The sequence below is a fragment of the Nycticebus coucang genome, chromosome 6, assembly GCF_027406575.1.
Source record: "Nycticebus coucang isolate mNycCou1 chromosome 6, mNycCou1.pri, whole genome shotgun sequence".
NCBI classification, from domain to species: domain Eukaryota; kingdom Metazoa; phylum Chordata; class Mammalia; order Primates; family Lorisidae; genus Nycticebus; species Nycticebus coucang.
In genome coordinates, this window is record NC_069785.1 from 127,966,511 (window position 1) to 127,987,047 (window position 20,537).

General features: G+C 50.4%; 1 protein-coding gene across 12 annotated transcripts in view; it reads left to right on the forward strand.

Moving 5' to 3' along the window:
* Positions 1-20,537, forward strand: part of GRAMD1B (GRAM domain containing 1B) — a 263,393-nt gene that overhangs the window by 233,168 nt on the left and 9,688 nt on the right. For all 12 annotated transcript variants that reach the window (XM_053594643.1, XM_053594646.1, XM_053594647.1 and 9 more), the window contains 13 exons: positions 2,021-2,105; positions 2,647-2,750; positions 3,757-3,852; positions 5,508-5,588; positions 8,521-8,636; positions 10,668-10,824; positions 11,934-12,123; positions 12,954-13,097; positions 14,067-14,185; positions 14,419-14,561; positions 16,316-16,419; positions 16,923-17,126; positions 18,264-18,354. In XM_053594643.1, the coding sequence (XP_053450618.1) occupies positions 2,021-2,105; positions 2,647-2,750; positions 3,757-3,852; positions 5,508-5,588; positions 8,521-8,636; positions 10,668-10,824; positions 11,934-12,123; positions 12,954-13,097; positions 14,067-14,185; positions 14,419-14,561; positions 16,316-16,419; positions 16,923-17,126; positions 18,264-18,354 (1,634 nt within the window). The remainder of the gene's footprint in view (positions 1-2,020; positions 2,106-2,646; positions 2,751-3,756; positions 3,853-5,507; positions 5,589-8,520; positions 8,637-10,667; positions 10,825-11,933; positions 12,124-12,953; positions 13,098-14,066; positions 14,186-14,418; positions 14,562-16,315; positions 16,420-16,922; positions 17,127-18,263; positions 18,355-20,537) is intronic.

Consider the following 20,537-nt stretch of genomic DNA (forward strand, 5'->3'; position numbering starts at 1 on the left):
GCCTTGGTTCATATTCTGCTCTCCCAAGTTGCCTAATGTTTCTGTTCCTCGATTTTCTAGAGTGTAAAATGGGAGAATAGAAACAGCCCTGTGGTCAATGGCAGTGATACCTGCAAAGGTCTTTTGGCTGTGCCTTACTGCATGGTAATGACTCCAGATTAGCTTAATAAGAGTTCTAGAGTACACAGTCAGACAGAACGAGGAACTTACTAATAATCAGGTGGTCATGAGAGGGATTTCAGAGAGCGGACTTTGTTCCAGGAGGCCCAGGGGCCATCCAGATTTGATAACTCAATACCAGTTTGAAACCAGTGTATGGGCCCAAGGAATGCCGTCCTCTTAAGTTTTTTTCTAGCCATAGACGTCATGGGAGGGGCTGGCTTCCAGATATTCACTCTCAGCCGCCCCAATACTGGGTTCAAACATACGGCAGACCGACTTCAGAAGTCTGCAATTCTGTGACAGCCTAGCAATGATTTTGGAAAGGTAACAGGGCACTTCCTATTGCAAGTGGAATGCATTCTACAAATAAGCCCAGTACAAAAGTTTACAGTTCAAATTAACTATAGACAAAATGGTCAAAACACCTTCTTCTCTCTTCTGGAAAACCTCTCCAAACTCAAGTCATGCCATTTCTCTGTAATTTCCTGATGCACCCCTCTTCCCTCTGGCACGAACCATCGGGCCACAGTTCACGTAGGCTGTGGGCAAGCCACAGCCTCAGTTTCCTTGTGTGCCATTTAGCTTTACAGAGAGCCAAAAGATGAAACATCTAAGGCTCACTCCCTCATTACCACAGCTGTATGCCTGTGGATTCCCAGGGAAGTGGATGAGAAAGTGTAAGTAGCCCAGGCCCGAGTGTCTCTCCAGGTCAGCAGGAGAATCCCATCTGCAGGCACCTGCTCCTGGCTGGGGGTCAGTGGTGTTGTCTGCTTATGTAGGTCAGCGCATCCCTGGGTGGAGCAGACGTGTCTGAGCCACGCATGGTGTTTGTCTGCTACCCTTGGGTGCTCTTCCTCTATGGGCATGGAGGTTTTTATTATTTTACTTTTTTAACTTTAAGACTGTAGCCCCGAGAGGCTGGGGTTCCCGTCTATTCTGTTGGTTCACAGAATTTCCAAGGAGGATTTGCTAAGGCAGTTTGTGGGTAGCAGGGTAGAAGGTGAGCACAGGACGAGGGGCGTGAGCTCTGCCACTGACCCGCTGGGGACCTGGTACAGGTACGTCGCTCTGGCCTCAATCTCTTCCCTGTTACTGTGATTAGGTAATCTGGATTAGGTAATCGTGTAAGGTTGGGAGTGAAAGTCAGGTACTTCTAGTGTGCCTGATGTGCTTTTGAATGATCTACCTGTGTACCTATGTTAGCACTTATTATATGTTTTAGGATTTTTTTTTCAGTACTGTCTTTAGGATTAAAAAAAAACAAAAAACAAAAACAAGCTTGTCTTTCACACACTGCCAAGTGCTCATGGTGCTAATTGTGTCAACACCTTCTCCTGAGATGTGTGCTAGGGACCTTCATTTCCTGGGCCTTGCTGTGGGGTCGGGAAGCCCCCCGGGACCCGCACTTTACTGTCAAAATGTCAAAATGGTGCTGCAGCTGGCAGAAGGGAGGATAGCAGTAGCTGGCATGTGGTCCAGGAAAGCCCCCTGGAGGTGTCCTTCTTGTCCTGACTTCTCTTTGTTGGATGTAATGTGGGCCCCGCCTCGTACTTTTGACATCTCCTCTTTGGTGAGCCCTGGCTACAAAGTGCTTGTAGGACCAGCTTCTCCCCGCTGTCTGGCTTCTAGGGGATTGCAGAGCCCTGTCTTGGCCTTTTTTTTTTTGGTTTTTGGCCGGGGCTGGGTTTGAACCCTCCACCTCCGGCATATGGGACCGGCGCCCTACTCCTTGAGCCACAGGCGCTGCCTGTCTTGGCCTTTTGTAACATATGAGCAAGTGCTCCTCTGTGCCTTCCTCCCTGACCCCAGGAAACCCACACCCGGGTGCATGCTCCTAACCCTGGCCATTGTCATGCAGGTGTTAAGCCCCACTTACAAGCAGAGAAATGAAGACTTCAGGAAGCTCTTTAAGCAACTTCCAGACACGGAGCGCCTCATTGTGGGTGAGCTGGGTGACCTGGGAGAGGGTGGGGAGGGAGTCTAGGAGTCCACAGCATGGAACTGTCTGGAAGCTGTGATCCAAGCCAAGTAAGCACATCTGTATGGGAACAGGGAGAGAGGTGTGCAGAGTGCTGGCCCAGCTGTCAGTGCTCAGGCCTGAGTACCAGTTCTGAGGCAGCCTTGACCTGAAAGAAGTCACTGCCACTTTAGCCTGCAGCTGGCCCAGAGGTGGGAGGGGCTGACATCATCATCACGGTGGGTGTAGGGTGGGGAGTAAGTTGAATTTTATTAGTCCTTCCTACCTCTGACTTCTGCGGCATCTGCCCCTATCCTGTTGCTCTGCCTCTAGGCAGAGTACAACATCTTTATGGTTGCGTTCCTGATCAGGAGATGCCAGGGACTTCCTCTGCCACTAAATCAAGTGTCTGGCAGCCCTAGTCAGTGGCAGGCAATTGGGCTCCCCCAGTGCTGGTATGAAGGATGATGTGCCCAAAATGCTTCCTATCTCCAAGCCAGCGCCCTTTATCCTCCTTCCTACCGCAGATTACTCATGCGCACTCCAAAGAGACATCCTCCTTCAGGGCCGACTCTACCTCTCTGAAAACTGGATCTGCTTCTATAGCAACATCTTCCGCTGGGAAACTCTGGTAAAGACCTGGGGCTGTTCCCTTGGGCTGTTCCCTCGGCTGCGGCTGAGCAGGCTGCCGTCCCTCGCGTCCTTCTGCTGACTCTGTGCTCTCCCTGAGTCTCTGTGTAATCAACAAAAACACATGCCTGGTCTTGAAGGGTATCCAGTTCCAAGTCCCAATAATCTTTTCCACCATGTGTTCCCCTCCCTCCCTCTTGGGTGTGGAAGGACTTAAGAGCATTTGCTTTTGACAAATGCAGGTGAATATTGGGAATGATTTACTCCAGGAGGAAGGATAGTAAAGTGGAAAAAAAGATATTGAATGGCTTGGGCTGCAGGAGAACTAGCCTTCACCCTTTCTGGGCTCTCCAGCTGATTTAACTGTGTGATTTTAGGCAGGTCCTTTATCTCTTTGCCTCTGTTTCCTTATCTTGTACAGGGTCCTCCAAAAGCCTCCATAATGGGCATAGTTAATGAGCTCTCACAATTATGTTGGCATGTGTTGACCATGAGTGAGAGAGAGGACTTCGTGTGTGTATGTAGAAAGAGGCGGCCAACACATAGAGACTGTTTTGCAGTGAATATTTTATAAATAAAGGTACAGATAGCTACAATTTCCTGTTTTCTCTATGTATGGCAACTTTTGGGAGACCCTGTATAATTAGGTGGAGAAAGATTAATAGGAGATTTTTGTGTCCTAGTGCCAATGTTCTATGTTCTGTAAGTGGCAAATAATAGCAGGACCTCTGCACACTCAGCAACTGCATAGAAGTGAGAGATTAAGTTTCCTGGAGCAAGAGTCTAAATACTCAGGGCTGCAGATGAGGCTCAGTCCCTACCTTGCTGCATGACCTCTGTGAAATAAGGGGGCAAACCAGGTGACCTTGACAGTGGCCTCTGCCAGGGTTAGAAAGGGTGTGAACTGTGATCTGGTGTCCTCAGCCTGTACTGCTGTCATGTGAACGCTTTGACTTCGCTCAAGTCCCTTCTCACTTTTGTCCCTTCTCTGTGCCGTCGGATGCCAGCTGACAGTCCGTTTGAAAGACATCTGCTCCATGACAAAAGAAAAAACAGCTCGCCTCATTCCTAACGCCATCCAAGTTTGCACTGATTCAGAAAAGGTAAGCAGAGTCCGATTCTGGCCTTTCTACTTCCCCCTGGTCCCGATGCCCCACTCCCTCTGCTCCTTTCCCTTCAATCACATGAACAGAATGGGGGTGAGAGGCCGTGCCAACTCCAGGGCCCACCTCCTGGGTGGGCAGGGTGATTGGAGGCTGAGCAGGGAAGTGTGGATTGGCAGAACGTTTGACTTGGAGCCAAAACACCTAAATTAGAATTTCTCCACTGTGAGAAGATTATCTAACCTCTCCGAGCCTCAGTTTTAAAATGGAGCCAGGAATACCTATTTAACAGTCTCAAAATAACATTCCATATAAAAACACTGCCCTGGTAGGCAGGACGTGAGTGGAAGTTGTCATCATTGCCCAGTAGCATAGCTGATTGTGTCTCAAGAGGATGAGGAGTCTTCCTTGATATGGGGAGAATGTGGTAGATGAATTTTAGGACAGAGAAAAGTGTTTTTTTTTTTTTTTTTTGCGGCAGAGTCTCACTATGTTGCCCTCAGTAGAGTGCATGGTGTCTCAGCTCACAGCAACCTCAGGTTCTTGGGCTCAAGCGATTCTCTTGCCTCAGCCTCCCGAGTAGCTGAGACTACAGGCGCCCGCCACAACGCCCGGCTATTTTTTTTGTTGTTGTTGCTGCAGTTGTCACTGTTGTTTAGCTGGCCTAGGCCAGGTGCAAACTCACCAGTCTCTGTGCATGTGGCCAGCTCTGTAACCACTGTGCTACAGGCGCCAAGCCAGAAAAGTGTTGCTTACTTTCCACCAGAGCCTTAAGATTGACAGAGTCCAGGCTAAGGGTGGACTAGGTCTCTGCTGAAGACAAAATATACATTTCCCTTGGACTTGGGCAGTTCAGTGGCAAGAACCAGCAGACTTGGGGGCCAAATAGTCTTAGGCTGGAATTCTGTTTCTAATGCTAACCAGCTGTGTGATAATACACGTTGCGTAGCCTCACCAGCCTGTTACTCTGTATTAGGTAACGGCAGCTTCTTTTATTGCCTTAAGTCTTTTTGTTGGATCTAAATGAAACAGCATTTGTGTAGCACCTCCTGGGTGGTCAGGAAAATCTGGTTTTCTGTTGCCTTCTTCCCGCGTATTATGGAATCCTCAATAATGGATAAAGAGCAGGGTCTTAGCACTGAGCAAAGTGTGGGCAAATATTGAAAGACCTGGTCACAGTGGTGGCTCAGAAGTCCCCGGGCCCCCAGTGTGCTGGCCCCATCCCCAAAGCGACTGTGTGTGACAATGGATCACTGAGAATCATTAGTATATGAAGGTGGACTCGGTATCTTTTCTTTTTTTCTTTTGAGACAGTCTCAAGCTGTCGCCCTGGGTAGAGTGCCGTGGCGTCACAGCTCACAGCAGCCTCCAACTCTTGGGCTTAAGTGATTCTCTTGCCTCAGCCTCCCAAATAGCTGGGATTATAGGCACACGCCCCCCACCCCTGCCACAATGCCCGGCTGTTTTTTTGTTGTCATTGTTTTAGCTGGCTCAGTCGAAGTTCGAGCCCCCCAGCCTTGGTGTATGTGGCTGGCCCCCTACCCCCTGAGCTACAGGCGCTGCCTCAGTCTCTTTTCTTAAGGGAAGGATGACCAGGTCTCCATCTGTATCACTGTCAGTCTAAGCAGACATTTGCCATCGCTCTTCCCATCTAGCACTTTTTCACTTCCTTCGGGGCCCGGGATCGAACGTACATGATGATGTTTCGGCTCTGGCAGAACGCGCTCCTAGAAAAGGTAGGTACTGACCGCCTGCTTCCTCCAGCCCAGCAGGGACTTTACCAGAATGTTCTTTCCCTTGAGTGTGGACCCCCCAGGGAGTTTGCCTTTGCATCAACCAGCTGCAGAGAAGCCCAGGCCCCCTCAGGGATCTGGGAATCCCCAGACTTGGGTGGGTGACGCATTCTCCCTCCCAGAGCATTGACATGGGTCCTGAAACTAGTTCATTCTCCTCTGTGTCTGGCCCCGTGACAGGTGGGAGGGAGTAAGGCACTCGGTGACCTCAGGCCCTTGAGTTCCACTGCTTTAAAATGCACCAGGATTGGTTTTAACCAGGTGCAGAAAGAGACACACTCTCATGCTGGAAGAAAGCTTAATATTCACCGAGCTCCAGAGACAGGAAGTACAGTATGTCCTATGGGGTCACAGGGGACGACCTGGGGTGTGTCAGGAGGCAGAGGGAGTGAGGGGACAGGGTAGTGCGGCCAGGAAGGAGGGGTGAGGCAGGGGACAGGCCAGCAGGGTGGGGGTTAGTTAGGTTGAATAAATTCAGCAGGCTTCAGGGCACCTGGGCTGTCTCTGGTTGCCTGGTACCTGGCCTTGAGGTACTTAGGATAGGAAATCTGGTCTGGAGATAGATAAGGGAATAGTTGGAGATGCGGCCTTTGGATGGGTTGGCTGCCTGTTACAGGCACGCTCCCAAATGAGTTGATTTCTCTCTCTAGCAATCAGCTAACCCCAGTAGGTGGGTTCCTCCTCAGTCAGCAAGTTTCCAGAAAATATACAGAAAATAAGAAAATACAGGCCAGGTGCAGTTGGCTCACACCTGTAATCCCAACACTCTGGGAGGCCGAGGCGGACAGATTGCCTGAGCTCACGAGTTTGAGATCAGCTCTGAGCTAGAGCGAGACTCCATCTCTAAAAAATAGCCAGGCGTTGTGGCGGGTGCCTGTAGTCCTAGCGACTTGGGAGGCTGAGGCAAGAGAATGGCTTGAGCCCAAGAGTCTGAGGTTGCTGATGCCACAGCACTCTACCGAAGGTGACAAAATGAGACTCTGTCTCAAGAAAAAAAAGAAAATATAGTTAACACGGCCACCGGTGACTACTCATGTTTAAATTACGTGGTGAGGAGGTACAGATGAAGGCAGCATCATGGTTCCCACTCTTGGAGGGTTCCTCTCAGAGGCAGTCAGGTGTTGAGAGACTGTCCCCAGCCAGAGAGACATAAGGGAAAAGAAGTGTATATGTATACATATGTCTGTTTGTGTGTACATATGTAGTATATATGTGTGTACCAGCGCATTTTAAATATATATACACTACATATGAGATTGACATATGTGTATTTAATTGGACATGTGCATTTGCCTTGACTCCAGTTCAAACGAATTGCTATATACGAAAATTGAGTAAATTTCTTACTTAGAGTTTCTTCTGATCTGACGGTTGATAGCTCTGGCACCAATCCTGGAAAATTACCTGAGCTAGGGTGGTGGTGGTGGGGTCCTCTGCCTTTATTAACCACCAATAATAGTAGTAAAATGCTAATGTGTTTAGATCTCTTCTGGCAGTTTTGAATTTCCAGTTCACCATTTCTAAATAAAACACAGGCCATCCATAGGCTTTGCAAATGCCCTTGTAAAATATTTCTTGAGAATTTCTGCCTGCTGAAGGGGGTCTGCTAGTTGTGTTTATCCTGCTGGTGTGGTGAGCCATGTTGAGCGGCGGGGAGCTGGTCAGGGAAGCTGCCTGGGGAGAGTGGCCAGTAGAGCAGAGTAGGGCATGGTTTGGCAGAGAGGCAGATGTGTTCCAGGTAGGGGGACTGTTGTGCTTAAAGACCAGAGATGGGGGCTGGAAGGTAGGTCCAGATAAAGGAGGGGGTGTGCCTCCCTTGGGCACTGCCAGGGAGCTGCCAGCCCAGAGACCAAGTCTTGATTCCACAGTCCCAGGCAGTTCTCCCTAGTCAGAACACTGGAGTGCTGGCTCATGCAGTGCTGCCAGCCACCTGATTCTTAAACGGTGTTTTGAAAGGGAGGACTTGGGACCTCTCACACTCTTTATGTTTGATTAACAAAAAAAAAAAAAAAAAAAAGACTGATTTTTTCTGTTTTCCTTCACATCATTGCCATCACTTTCAACATCCTTTGCCACCACCTTTCCCCCTTCCTCCCAATCACCATCTCTACCTCTGACGTTTGACGGTTTTTCTTACTCTTTCTGGAGACTCTGAATGCTATGAGGATCAACTTGTCTTAGGACAGTGTTTTTTTTTTTTGTTGTTGTTTTGTTTCAGGATAGTGCTTTTTAAGTAGCCCACATAGATACCCAGTGAAATAAAACACTGGAACTAACACACAGAACTGTCAGCAAACCAATCCCACTTGGGGGTTGGGCCCCTTTCACTGTGAGGATGGAGAACTCTCCAGAACCACAGGAACCCTAGAGCTGTGGGATGGGTTACCTCTGAGGTCAAGCCTCAGTCTTGGAAGTGATCTAATAGGGCCTGTGTGGCCACAGTTAGTACAGAAGATTTCCATGGTGGTCAGGAGACGGTGCCAGGGGACCTCTGGGCGCTCATTCAGAGTCCAAATCAGAAGCTGTGGGATCCCAGGACCCCTGAGTAACATGGGCTTATGCCACTTAATGCTGGACCCCATCAGTCAGAAGAGAAGGTGAAGCATGTACTACCCTCATTCTGCAAATCTCTGTTGAGAGAAGAGGCAAGGAAAGGCCACATTTTTGGCTTTGCCAAGATTCATGTTTTCTGGCAGAAAATCGGCATCTTGCTGAGATCCCCAAGCTGGGTGTAGTCATCATGGAGGTGCCCACTCTGTTCCATTCAGCTAGGGAGAGAGAGGTGCCTTCTCCTACCCAGCCCAGCTCAGTGCCTCTGTGCAGAACGGGGGACCTGAGAAAGTGGGGATCAGCATCGTCCTATCTCCCCTTACAGCCTCTATGTCCCAAGGAGCTCTGGCACTTTGTCCACCAGTGCTACGGGAACGAGTTGGGCCTCACCAGTGATGACGAGGACTATGTACCCCCTGATGATGACTTCAACACGATGGGGTGAGCAAGGCTGGTGGGGGCAGGATGCTCGGGGAGCTTGGGGGCAGCATGGCAGCCAATGCCTTACTGGGAAAATGGCCTCTGAATAAGGCCGTAGATTGGTGGTTCTCAACCTTCCTAAGGCCAGGACCCTTTAATACAGTGCCTCATGTTGTGGTAACCAGAAAATTGTTTCGGTCGCTACTTCATAACTGTAATTTTGCTACTGTTCTGAATCGTAATATAAATATCTGATATGCAGGATGTATTTAGGTGACCTCTATGAAAGGGTCGTTCAACCCCCAAAGGGATCACGACCCACAGGTTGAGAACCGCTGCCGTAGATGAAGTGAGGGAGTGAGCCCTGGGAATACCCACAGGAAGAATGTTCAGGGCAAGGGCGCAGCGAGGAGAGTGGTGTGGCTGGAAAGCAAACCAGGGGAAGTGGTTGGACATGAGATCAGGGAGGCATTGGGGGCAAAGTCTGAGGCCCTTTTGGCCAACGGATGATTGGCTTTTACTCAGAGTGGATTGGGAGGTTTCGAGTGGATAATTGATAAGGTCTGACTTCAGATTTTAGCAAGATTACCCTGGCTTCTGTGTTTGAAATACACTAAGAGGGGAAAGGGCAGGCGCTGGGAGACTTGTTATGAGACTGTTGAATTATTTAGGTACCTTAGATGAGAGATGGTGGTGCTTTGGACCAGGAGGGTAGCCATAGAAATGGCAGTAAGTGGCTAGATCCTGAATATAGTTTGAAAGATTTGCTGATGGAACCAAAAGGAACCAAAGGCGACTTGAAGGTTTTCTTTGGTTTTACCGTCTGCAAAGATGGAGTTGTTGTAAATGAAGATGAGGAGCATTGTTCTCAGAGCAGGTCTGAAGTGAAGGCCGGGAGGTTGGTTTTAGGGAAGTCAGGAGTGAGATCCCTGTGAGCCAAGTGGAGATGTTGAGTGGGTGTTCAGGTCTGAGTGTGAAGTTCACGTGGAATCCTGGGCCAGCACCATGAACTCACAAGTAGATAGGCATGAGACGGCCGAAATCCCCAAGTAACTGAGTGAACCCAGAAGTTCAAGGTCTGGGCTTGGGAGCACTCACCAAGAGGAAGCAGCAGCTGGGGAGATCCTGGAAGAACACCCAGCAAGGAAAGAAACATGCTAGGATGGCTGTGAATCCTGGAAGCCAGGGGAGGGAAGCTAAGGAGAAGGGCTTGTTATCACCGTGACATGGGCTGTTGCTCGGGTAAGAAGGTGGGGGGGGGGACTGCAAGTGGACTGGCACAACGTGTTCTTGCTTTTAGAAAGGTAGATGGCAGTGTAAGGGGGACAGAGGAGCAGTAAACAAGAGCGTTGAGTGTGTAGCCATACTTGGACCTGGGCGTGGGTGTGAACTGCGACAGGGCTTCCCCTCCGTGCGCACCCCTCTGATTATCTCTAACATGCACGTGATGACTTGCCAAGAGTCGTCACACATCTGGAAGGTGTATAGAGGTAAGCCAGGTATTACAATGAAGATGATGATGGCTCCCTCGGGGAGAGCTGCATTGGCAGCCCTGAAGTGTCCTTAGAAGGACACCCACCTTCATCTTAAGGAGCTTTCCCTCTCAGGTGTACAATGTAGAGATTGTACCGGTTATGATCCAGAAATTAGACAGTGCCACCAAGGGAGCATTCTGTCCAAAGTCCTGGGTTAGTCTCTGTTTGGGAAATGAAATGTATCCTCAGAACCCAGATACTTGATGCTTCTGGATGGGATGGGGCAAGAAACAGCTTCAGATGAATAATAGTGGTTATATTTAGTTAGGGATAAATCTAAGGAGATCACCTAGAGAAGGTGAGTTGGGGGCTAGAAATTTTACACGGGGTCAGGGATGAGTGGAGCCGGGTGGGAAGGAGGCCGTGGTCGAGGGGAGGCTGATCTTGGTTAGGGGAAGATCACAGTGCAAGGAAGCAGGGGATCCCATCGTTCTGGAGGGGCGAGTTGGAGTTGGTTAGAATCCCTGGCTGTCTTGATCGTGGTGGTTAACGCAGGCTTGCTGGCCTCTTCTCTCAGCTACTGTGAGGAGATCCCTGTGGAAGAGAACGAAGTGAATGACAGCTCTTCCAAAAGCAGCATAGAGACCAAGCCGGACGCCAGCCCTCAGCTGCCCAAGAAATCCATCACCAACAGCACGCTGACGTCCACGGGCAGCAGCGAAGCCCCCGTCTCGGTACGGATAGTTGGCTCTTTGCTGTATCCTGTGGCCAGCGTTTCTGAGCTTCCTTAATGCCACAGGAACCCAGCCTGGGCGGGGAGAGGGGAGGCCAGTTACCCTGTGGGCACTTTATTCACAGAGACATCCTGGAGCAGGTGGGTTCTCTGTACTCTGGTGCCGTAGTTCCAGGGTTCCTAGCTGGGTTCTGGGTGCCTGGGACATATGAAAACCTTTCTCAGTCCACTGTGTGATCTTCGCCCTTGGTGGGTTGCTCCAGATCAGCCCCCCGGTGAAGAACTATTGCAGGACTTTTTCACTGCCTTGACCTGAAGTCAGAGTCATGTACAGGCACAGAACTGTACAACTCTGCATTGTTTATTCACTCGTTTGATTAATACCCATATTTGTTCAGTATATGCACTGTGGTTTCTTTTCCAGCTATGGTAGACTTTGTGGGAGCTACATGAATGTAGGAGAGGCCCTCAGTCCTCTGGGACTTTGTTACAGAGGAGGTAGAACCTCGATGAAGCAAGAGGGTCAGGGCACGTGCTGGCAGGCAGATGAGTGGGTTGCCGAGGAAAGGACTTTCCAGAAGAGGAGCCTTGTTCTCCAGTGGCTTAGAGACTTACAATACCTGGCTTTGGAATGAAACCATCATTCACTGATGCCTAGTCTTCATTTTCTGTCCCTGGGGTTATCTTTAAAATGTAAAGAGTTGCATTGATTCCCTTCCAGGGGTAATGGGAGAATGAGTCAAAAACTGCTTATGAAGCCCATTGGGCTTTGTAAATGAAAATGGTACAGTCTTGAGGCAGGCTAGCATTGTTGTGGCACAGTGGAGGTGTGGCTCCAGGGGAGGCCCCGGACCAGAGACAGTCAACTCTGTCCTCTGTGGGGCTTGGTGTGCTATCAGGGTGTCACGTGTGAGCAGGGTGGCAGCACCCCAGATGCGTTCACTTATCTTCCATAGCAGATCTGGGGACGCACCCCAGAAGGTGACTCCAGCCAGCCGTGTTGGCATCGGGAGGGCTACCAAGACCAGGTCCCTGATCTGCTTGCAGGGAGAGTAGATCCAGAGCAGATTGCCCTGGTCGCTGAGGGTGACTCTTCTGTCTTGGCTGCAGTTCGACGGGCTGGCCCTGGAGGAGGAGGCACTGGAGGGAGATGGGTCCCTGGAGAAGGAGCTGGCCATCGACAGCATCATAGGGGAGAAGATGGACATCATCGCTCCGGTGACCTCCCCCTCACTGGACTTCAACGACAACGAGGACATCCCCACCGAGCTCAGTGACTCCTCTGACACCCATGACGAAGGTGGGCATTGGAAGAGGGGCCTGAAGCGGCCCTTTCTCTCTGCATTTTGAGGGCTACAAAGAGGCCTCCGCGTGGGAACTGGACTCAGTCTCTAGATTCCTGGTGGAAGCAGGGCACCAGCCTGGAAGGCACATTTGTCCTCATCACACGTCTCTCTGTTCTGGTGTTTGCGGCAGGATGCTCAACAGAAAACGTTCTGTTTTGCATCCAGTCTCGTCACCACATATAACCCCTGTTGACATGGTGTGCCTTGTGGCTCTGTCCCCCACAGACACGCAAGGCAAGGCATCAACATAGCTTTCGCCTCATTTACTTGATTATTGTGTTAAGACATTTATGTTCTGCACTTGACAGACGTGACTTGTACCCTTGTCATATGCTCCATAGGTGCGGTCCCGCCTTTTACCCTCCCTCTGTCAAACCTCCCCCCTCCCCTCCCTTCCCACTCCATTTCTCTCCTTCATCCTGGGCTATAGTTGTGTCCTGTCTTTCATAAGAAAGTGTGAGTAAATATAAGTTAGTCTCATAGAAGGACTGAGTACATTGGATACTTTTTCCTCCATTCTTGAGATACTTTACTCAGGAGAATATGTTCCAGGTCCATCCATATACACATAAGAGAGGTAAAGGCTCCATCTTTTTTAAGGCTGCATAGTATTCCATGGAATGGGAAATATGATTTTTAATAGACATGAAACTTCCTTAAGAAAGCTGCAAAACTTGTTGGTGACTCCAGCCTGGGGTGTTTAGCCAGGGACGTACTCTCTCTAGTAAGGTGTCCCTGGATCCCCCGCCATCTCTGTCTACTTTGCGGTCCTGTCTTTGTGCAGGAGAAGTCCAGGCCTTCTATGAGGACCTGAGCGGCCGGCAGTATGTGAATGAAGTCTTCAACTTCAGCGTGGACAAGCTGTACGACCTCCTTTTCACCAACTCACCCTTCCAGCGGGACTTCATGGAGCAGCGACGCTTCTCTGGTCCGTTCTGCGGGGTCCTCCCCCCATGCCCTCTCTGTCTGTCCATCCTGTGCTTACTCCCTTCCCCTCCTGCCTCTGGCCACCTGGTGGCCCAGACACCTTCCTCCCAGCCTCCCAGGGTGCTGAGCTTCCCACACCCCACTGCCCTCTCTTCCCTGGTGCGCAACCCTATACTCCCCACCGTGCACCACGCACTTGGTGCCGGCCCCTGAGACTCCCCAGAGAAAGAGACCTGCCCAGCCTCTGCCTCCTGGGGCTGACCACCTAATGAAGGACACAGCTCCCACCTGTGGGCGGTACCTGTTCTGTGCCATGCTATAGTATCTCATTCAGTCGCCACAAATGTCCCGTGGGTGGGCATTGTGATCCCCATGCTGACCAAGACCCTGAAATTCAAACTGCTGATACCTGGCTGACATCACGCACCTGAGAAGGGGCTGGGCTGGCCTTCACATCTAGGCCTCTGAGATTTTTGTCCTCGGACCCTCCCTCCACCCCTGCTAAGGGACTGTGGCTCTTACCCACCAGAGCTGCTAAGCTCCCACTCTGTGACAAAGCGTTTGGGCACCAGCGGCCCCGTGTGCCAGGAGACGAGGACATGCTGAGGGCATGGGGAGGTCATGCAGTAGAGGAGGGAACTTGTTCCCAAGGGACCCTAGGCCCTCACCACAGTAACACTAGTGTTGCCAGCACCCCCGTAGGTGGCCCTGAGACTGCCTGTCCCAGCCCCAGGAACAATCAGCATTCTGGAGCCCTGTGTAGAATTTCGGCAATGCTACAATGAGCCTCTTTCTGCTCTCACTCCCCCTCCTCCCACCCTCCCCTCAGCCCTCAGGCACCCATTGGCTTCCCTTTGGGGGGCTGTCAGTCAGAATCAGCATAGTCAGAAGTTCACTTGGAAGAGAATGCATGTTGGGGGCTGGGGGGCTCTGCATCCTCCGTCATCCCAGGGCTCTTGTCTATCCACAGATATCATTTTCCATCCTTGGAAAAAGGAAGAGAATGGAAACCAGAGCCGAGTGATTCTTTACACCATCACCCTCACCAACCCTCTGGCTCCCAAAACTGCCACTGTCAGGGAGACCCAGGTGAGCAGAGCGGGTGGTGGGAAACAGCAGCAGGCCCCCAGATCTCCTGTTCTATCACCAAGAAGGAAGGACAGATGTGAGGAAGAAGATGGGGGGGTGCAGGTGTCACCCTTCCCTATGTTTCTGGATCCTCCCCCTCAGCAGTCTCTGGGTGGGGCAGGGGAGGTGGAGAAGGTGATTTTCTGAATGGCTTGCCCCTGTCAGATTTATGCAATGGAGTTTCCTCCCCACAGACCATGTACAAGGCCAGCCAGGAGAGTGAATGTTACGTCATTGACGCCGAGGTCCTCACGCACGACGTGCCGTATCACGACTACTTCTACACCATCAATCGCTATACTCTGACCCGCGTGGCTCGCAACAAGAGTCGACTCAGGTGCGCTGTGCTGAGGGCCCGGGGTCCACGGGGGCATCTGTATATCAGGGCCCTTTTCACTTGCTCCCAGCAGGGAAGGAGAAGGTGGGGTGTATTTGCCGTCTTCACTTTACCTTCTGTCTGAAGCCTTTTGACATTCCTGCCTTCCCTGTTTTGTGGGAGTTTAAATTATTCTCTCCGCAGTGTGCACATCTCTTAAATAAAACTTACTGCTATTTAGTGGTGGTCTATAAAGTACCATGTAGGGGATTTTCCTACGTTCTCTGGAATCTGTAGAATGATGCAAAGTGGGTGGATCCATCCTCATTTTTCGGATAAGAAAAGCGAGGTTTGTGTAGCTTTGCCGAGAGTGCTGTCCCTAGTAAGTACTGAAACCTAGCTCTGAGTCACATAAACTTGTGTGCTCTCCTCTGTGTCACGCGCATGACCATTGGTCTCCTCTGTTCACCGTGAGCTCCCCAAGGGCAAGAGCCCCTCTCTGTTCACCACTTTATTCCCAGCACTCAGCACAGGCACGCAGCAGACTTTAGAGAACGTTGATTGAGTGATAGTTCTGGGCACTGTAATGTGCTTTCAGAGGAAGGGACAGATTTAGACTTTGACATTTTAAGAAGCTTGTAGGCTAATGGAAAAGTCAGTCCACATGCCCATTTGAAAATTCTCAGATCGTATACCTGTATCTTAGACCGATTTCTTTTGGTTGTAAGCTGCAGAAATTGACTCATGTCCTTCAAATGAGATAGGGGTTCAGGAAAAGGTTGCACAAAGATCTCAGGAACCAGGAGAAGGGCCTGAAGCCTCGCCTCCTTATTGTCATCCTCTTTTTCTGTTCGCGGAGGTGGCGAGTCTGTGCTGCTCTCTGAGCATGCACCTGTCCCTCCTGTTCCTCTTTTCCTTTCCTCCACCGTGTCTAGGTTTTTTACTTCTAGAGGATCTTTTCTGTGCAGTTGGTTGATGTTAGAGCAAGGGCTCCAAGTACAGATGTCCCACGGTCAGGCCATGGGTGGAGGTTGCATCCTCAGGGAGAGGGGTGAGGCAGGACCAGCAGGCTGAGACCTGGGGGTTGGAGGGAAGAGCTGGGAGACTCTCCAGACCTGTGGACTTAAGGAGGAGGCTCAGGGCATTGTGTAGGTAAAGGAGCTGATTCTGCCTGAGAGAACAGTAGTGTGGCTAGTGGGGGGAGAGACCGGGCTTAGGGGAGAGTGAACACTGAGGACTGGGCCACAGTGGACAGGCGGGAACCGGGGGGGGGGGGGCAGCAAATTTTGCTCTTAAAGGTGAAAGTAATGAAACCCCAGACCTTACCTCACACTTGAAAATCTCCAGAGAAGTAAAGAAGGACCCTGACAGAAGGTGGGCTGTCTTGACTTTGTTTTGGTGTCTGTTGCTCCAAAGGGTCAAACTTTAGGCCCAAGCCTCTCTGTGGGTGGCTGCCAGGCTGCCTGGGCCCCTCAGAAGCCCCCACAGGGAAAGGATGCTGGGCTCAGAGTGAGAAGCCCAGTGGTCAGCCTGTGTCTGCTCAGACTCTCTATCCCTCAGTTCTCACCATAAAATGAGGATAAATCCAACAGTTCCACTGACCTCAGAAGGTGGTTGGGGAGATCAGATAATGTGATGAGGTGCAAGGATCTTTTACCTTGCAAAGTGCAGAGCACTCGGGACACTGCTTTGGCCTTAGATCTGAATTTCCCCTTTCCCAGCAGAAAACAGTTGACCCAGGAAAGGACTGATATTGTTTCTGGCTTCTCTCTCAGGATCTCCACAGAGCTGCGCTATCGGAAACAGCCCTGGGGGTTAGTGAAAGCCTTCATCGAGAAGAACTTCTGGAGTGGGCTGGAGGACTACTTCCGCCATCTAGGTGGGTGCTACCATTGCTGCTGGTCCAGCTGCAGAAACTGAGTGGATGGCTATGGCCCAGCACTCAGGGGACAGGGAAATGTGGAGAATGGGGCAGAGGCAGAGGCTGAGAATGCTTTCATGGGGTCCCTAATTCTGCCCTAGAAATGCACACCAAATTTTGCGTGTATGTGGACATTCTTTAAAAGATTATAACTTTAATCCCCCACCATGAGCCATAAGTATAGTGATATATTTAGAAATGTGTGATGTGCCTCAGATGATATGCAAGAGATGTTCAAAACGTGGCTCCACACAACGTTGAATGACCTCAGAGGGTGGGTTTGAGGGGCGCTGAGTCCCCAAAGCATTCCCTGAGCCTCACGGTCATCCCTGAGGGCCGTCTTGCTGCCCAGCCAACTTCCCAAGCACAGTCTGGGAAGCTGGTTCCTGCAGACAGTTGCTTCTGGAGGCCTCTGTGTGGGGTTGAAGGCAGCCTCTGAATGGGCCCTTTGTCTCTGACAGAGAGTGAGTTGACCAAAATGGAGAGCGCCTACCTGGCTGAGATGCACAGACAGTCTCCCAAAGAGAAGGCCAGCAAGCCCCCGACGGTGCGGAGAAGGAAGCGTCCCCATGCCCACCTGCGGGTCCCTCACCTGGAAGAGGTGATGAGCCCTGTTACCACGCCCACTGATGAAGATGTGGGCCACAGGATCAAGCACGTGGCAGGTGTGTGTGCCCAGTGGGCACGGGTGGCGTAGACTGGGGCTTTAAGCCGTTGTACACAGATGCACATTCATTTTGTATCTTGGGTATAATTTCCATCTAATTTGAACATAACTCACTAAATGTGAGGCTCGAATTGACCCATATAGTTCTCTTTGCCCTTTAAGTTCCTCAGCCCCTGCTGATTTTTTTTTTGCCGTTTTTTTGCCAGGGCTGGGTTTGAACCCACCACCCTCTGTATATGGGGCCAGCACAGTCCCTGCCCGTGTGCACTGATTAACGAAAGTTGGTTTTTATATTTATGTCTCTGTGTTGCTCAAGTTTCAGGGCTACCTGCTTTGGCTTAATTAGGCATTTTCCAGGTTCTTGAGAAATGTACTAAGGAGAAATCAAAGGTCCAACCCCAAATAACGCAAGGACCACAGAGTCCATGGAGCCCCCTCACTTAACCCCATGGCCCACTAAAGGCCTGCCCTGCCAAGCCTCCCTTCCTCTCCCCATCCAGTGATTCAAAGCCATATGTCTTTGCTCAACCATGGAAACCTTGTACTATACAGGAACTTAAGAGACCAACTAATACAGTGTTATTCAGGCTGTGCTCTGCAGCTCCCTGTGGGATCATCAGAGCTGCTGGGGGGCGAGGTGGGGGGAGTCCAGCCTCCCATGTCCTTCTCCCCACTGTCACCCCAGGGACTCCTGTGTTAGCCATTGTGCATGTAAGATTTCTCATTGACACTGCATGTGTGTAAACCGACTTCCAGAGAACTTATGGGGCTTGTGCAGCACTACATAGCTGATTAGAAATAAAGCCAAAGCCATAGCCAGAAGTCCTAGCCCAGCACCATTTCCATCTTCCACAGCTAAGGACCACTTTGCCTGCACCCGTATATCCCAGCTACATCTGTCTACGGATTTTCTTGTTTGTTCGGTGTTTGCCTGACCCAACCCAGGGTGACCTTTCCCCTAAGGAGCTCAGCTTCTCCTGTTGGAGGGCTGGGGATATCTGGTCCTATCATTGCTGTGACAGCATCGTGGACAGTTCCCCCTCATCCCCTGAAATTCAGTGCCTGACCAGTGTCACAAAAGCACTAGGTTGACTTGTGGGTTACCACGGTGATGGGCTCTTTGTCCTTCCCCCAGGTTCCACGCAGACACGGCATATCCCCGAGGACAGCCCCAACGGTTTCCACCTGCAGAGCGTGTCCAAGCTGCTGCTGGTTATCAGCTGTGTGTAAGGGACTCTCCTCCCACCCGCCCCCAGCCTGCCCGCTCCCGCCTGCTGTTTCATCCGTCCCCCACCTCTTGAAGCATATACATGCCCTTGCTGCTTCTTTTTTCTTCGTCCTCTATTCTCCTCCGTCTGGGTTGGTCGCTTTGTCTATCATTTCTTAGCCTCTTTGCACCTGTCTGTGTTTTGCTCAGTGCTCACTGTGTGCTAGGCCTTCAGAAGACAATGCTGCATGCAGCATCTGGCCCTTCAGGAGCTCAGTTTCAAGTGAGTGAAACAGACAAGACATTCAGAATTTCTACGCAGTCGGATAAGTGTGGACATAGAAAGGAGTCTGCTCATTCATTTGTAAGAGATGTTGTTCCCCATGTCAGCTAAGTACCGGGCGCTAGAACTGTGCACTCACGGAGCCCACATGTTGGCAGGGTAGCCAGACAAAATCAATGACTTCAACACAGGAAAGTAGGTGCTTATTTTAGCGTAGAGGACTTAAATGATGGCCGTGACATTGTAAATCAGTAGGCTCAGTAACTTGTACAGAAGGATGCTGGACAATGAAGAAAGAGGGGTGACAGGAATGTAGACATAAGGCGGAAGGACTCGCTGTCTGAACTGTGAGTCCATGCCATCGCCTGGCCAGGACTTTTCTAAACTATTTTTGAACAGGAAGCAGCTGGGACAGTTCTTCCTTTTGGTTTAACCTGGCATCCCATTCCCATGCCTTCCCTGAACGGGGGTGTGCTACGAGAGTGTGGGACTCCACCTGCTACCCACAGGCAGCAGGTGGTCTCTAATACATTCTTGCTTCTGTGACTGGCCTTGGCCTTTGCTGGGCCCTTCTCTTATGGCAATATGGCAAATGGGGGCGGTGCCTGTGGCTCAAGGAATAGGGCGCCGGCCCCATATACCAGAGGTGGTGGGTTCAAACCCAGCCCCGGCCAAAAAAAAAAAAAAAAAACAAAAACAATATATGGCATATAGACTCAGGAACCAAAGACTGGAGGCAGGGAGGTCAGTCAGAGTGGACCGTGGCCATCTAGGTGAGACCACTTTCAGACTGAGATGAGGGACTGGACCACGAGGTCCTGAAAGGTGAAGACTCGTCACCTGTCTGCCAGCTGGACTGCTGATTCAACGGACTGCAAATGGTTGTGTCATCAGCAGAAATCTGGAATTTAGTGAAGATTGTCAGGGAAGACACTTGATCCTGTTCCAGGTGTGTCTGAGTTGCCATATATGATCCAGATGAAGTGACAGGTATTTCCTACTGTGGACCTGGAGCTTCGGAGGCAGGTGTAGGCTGCAGCCACAGATTAATTATCTGTGGCATTAAAACCATGGCATGAATGAGGCCAACTGTGTCGGATATAGAGTGTGACAGAGAAGACAGGGCCCAGGACAACCTTGGGGGCACTTACGGAAGAGTTTGTGAGGAACACAATTAGCATTCTCTTTAACCTTACTTGAATATATGACATAAAAATAGATGTAAAATTCTTCTGACTATGGCATGCGAAGCCGAGACATTACAAAATTAAATACAAAGGCAAAAGTAAAGTTGATCAAGTTCACATCTAGCAACATCGATTTATTCTGACTCATCTCATTGTTCTGTTAAAATTAAATCTCTGATACTGGATTTTGGTAAATAGAAACCATAACCTCAGGTTAGTTCCCTATTGAAGCTCTTTTTGCATATTGACCTTCAATGCTCCTGCTGTTCCCCTAGTATGTTGGGTAGTATTATATTAACTACCTTTTTTTTCTTTCTTTCTTTTTTTTTTTTTTTTTTTTGAGACAGAATCTCGCTCTTTCACCTTGAGTAAAGTTCTGTGGCATCATAGCTCATAGCAACCTCAAATGATCCTCTTGCCTCAGCTTTCCAAGTAGCTGGGACTACATGTGCCCCCGACAGTGCCTGGCCAAGTTTTTTTGATTTTTGTCAGAGACGGTCTGGTTCTTGCTCAGGCTGGTCTCGAACTCCTTAGCTCAAGGGATCCTCCCGCCTCAGCCTCCCAAAGTACTGTGATTACAGGTGTGATCCACCGTACCCGGCCTGTATTAACTAACTTTGAGGCTTGGTAAGTTGAGGGTCGTCAGATCTTCTAACTCAGCCCGACACAATCCAGGTGAGGGTCCGCCGATAGCCTGCATGTGGCACAGGCCGCGTGGCACGACTCACCCTG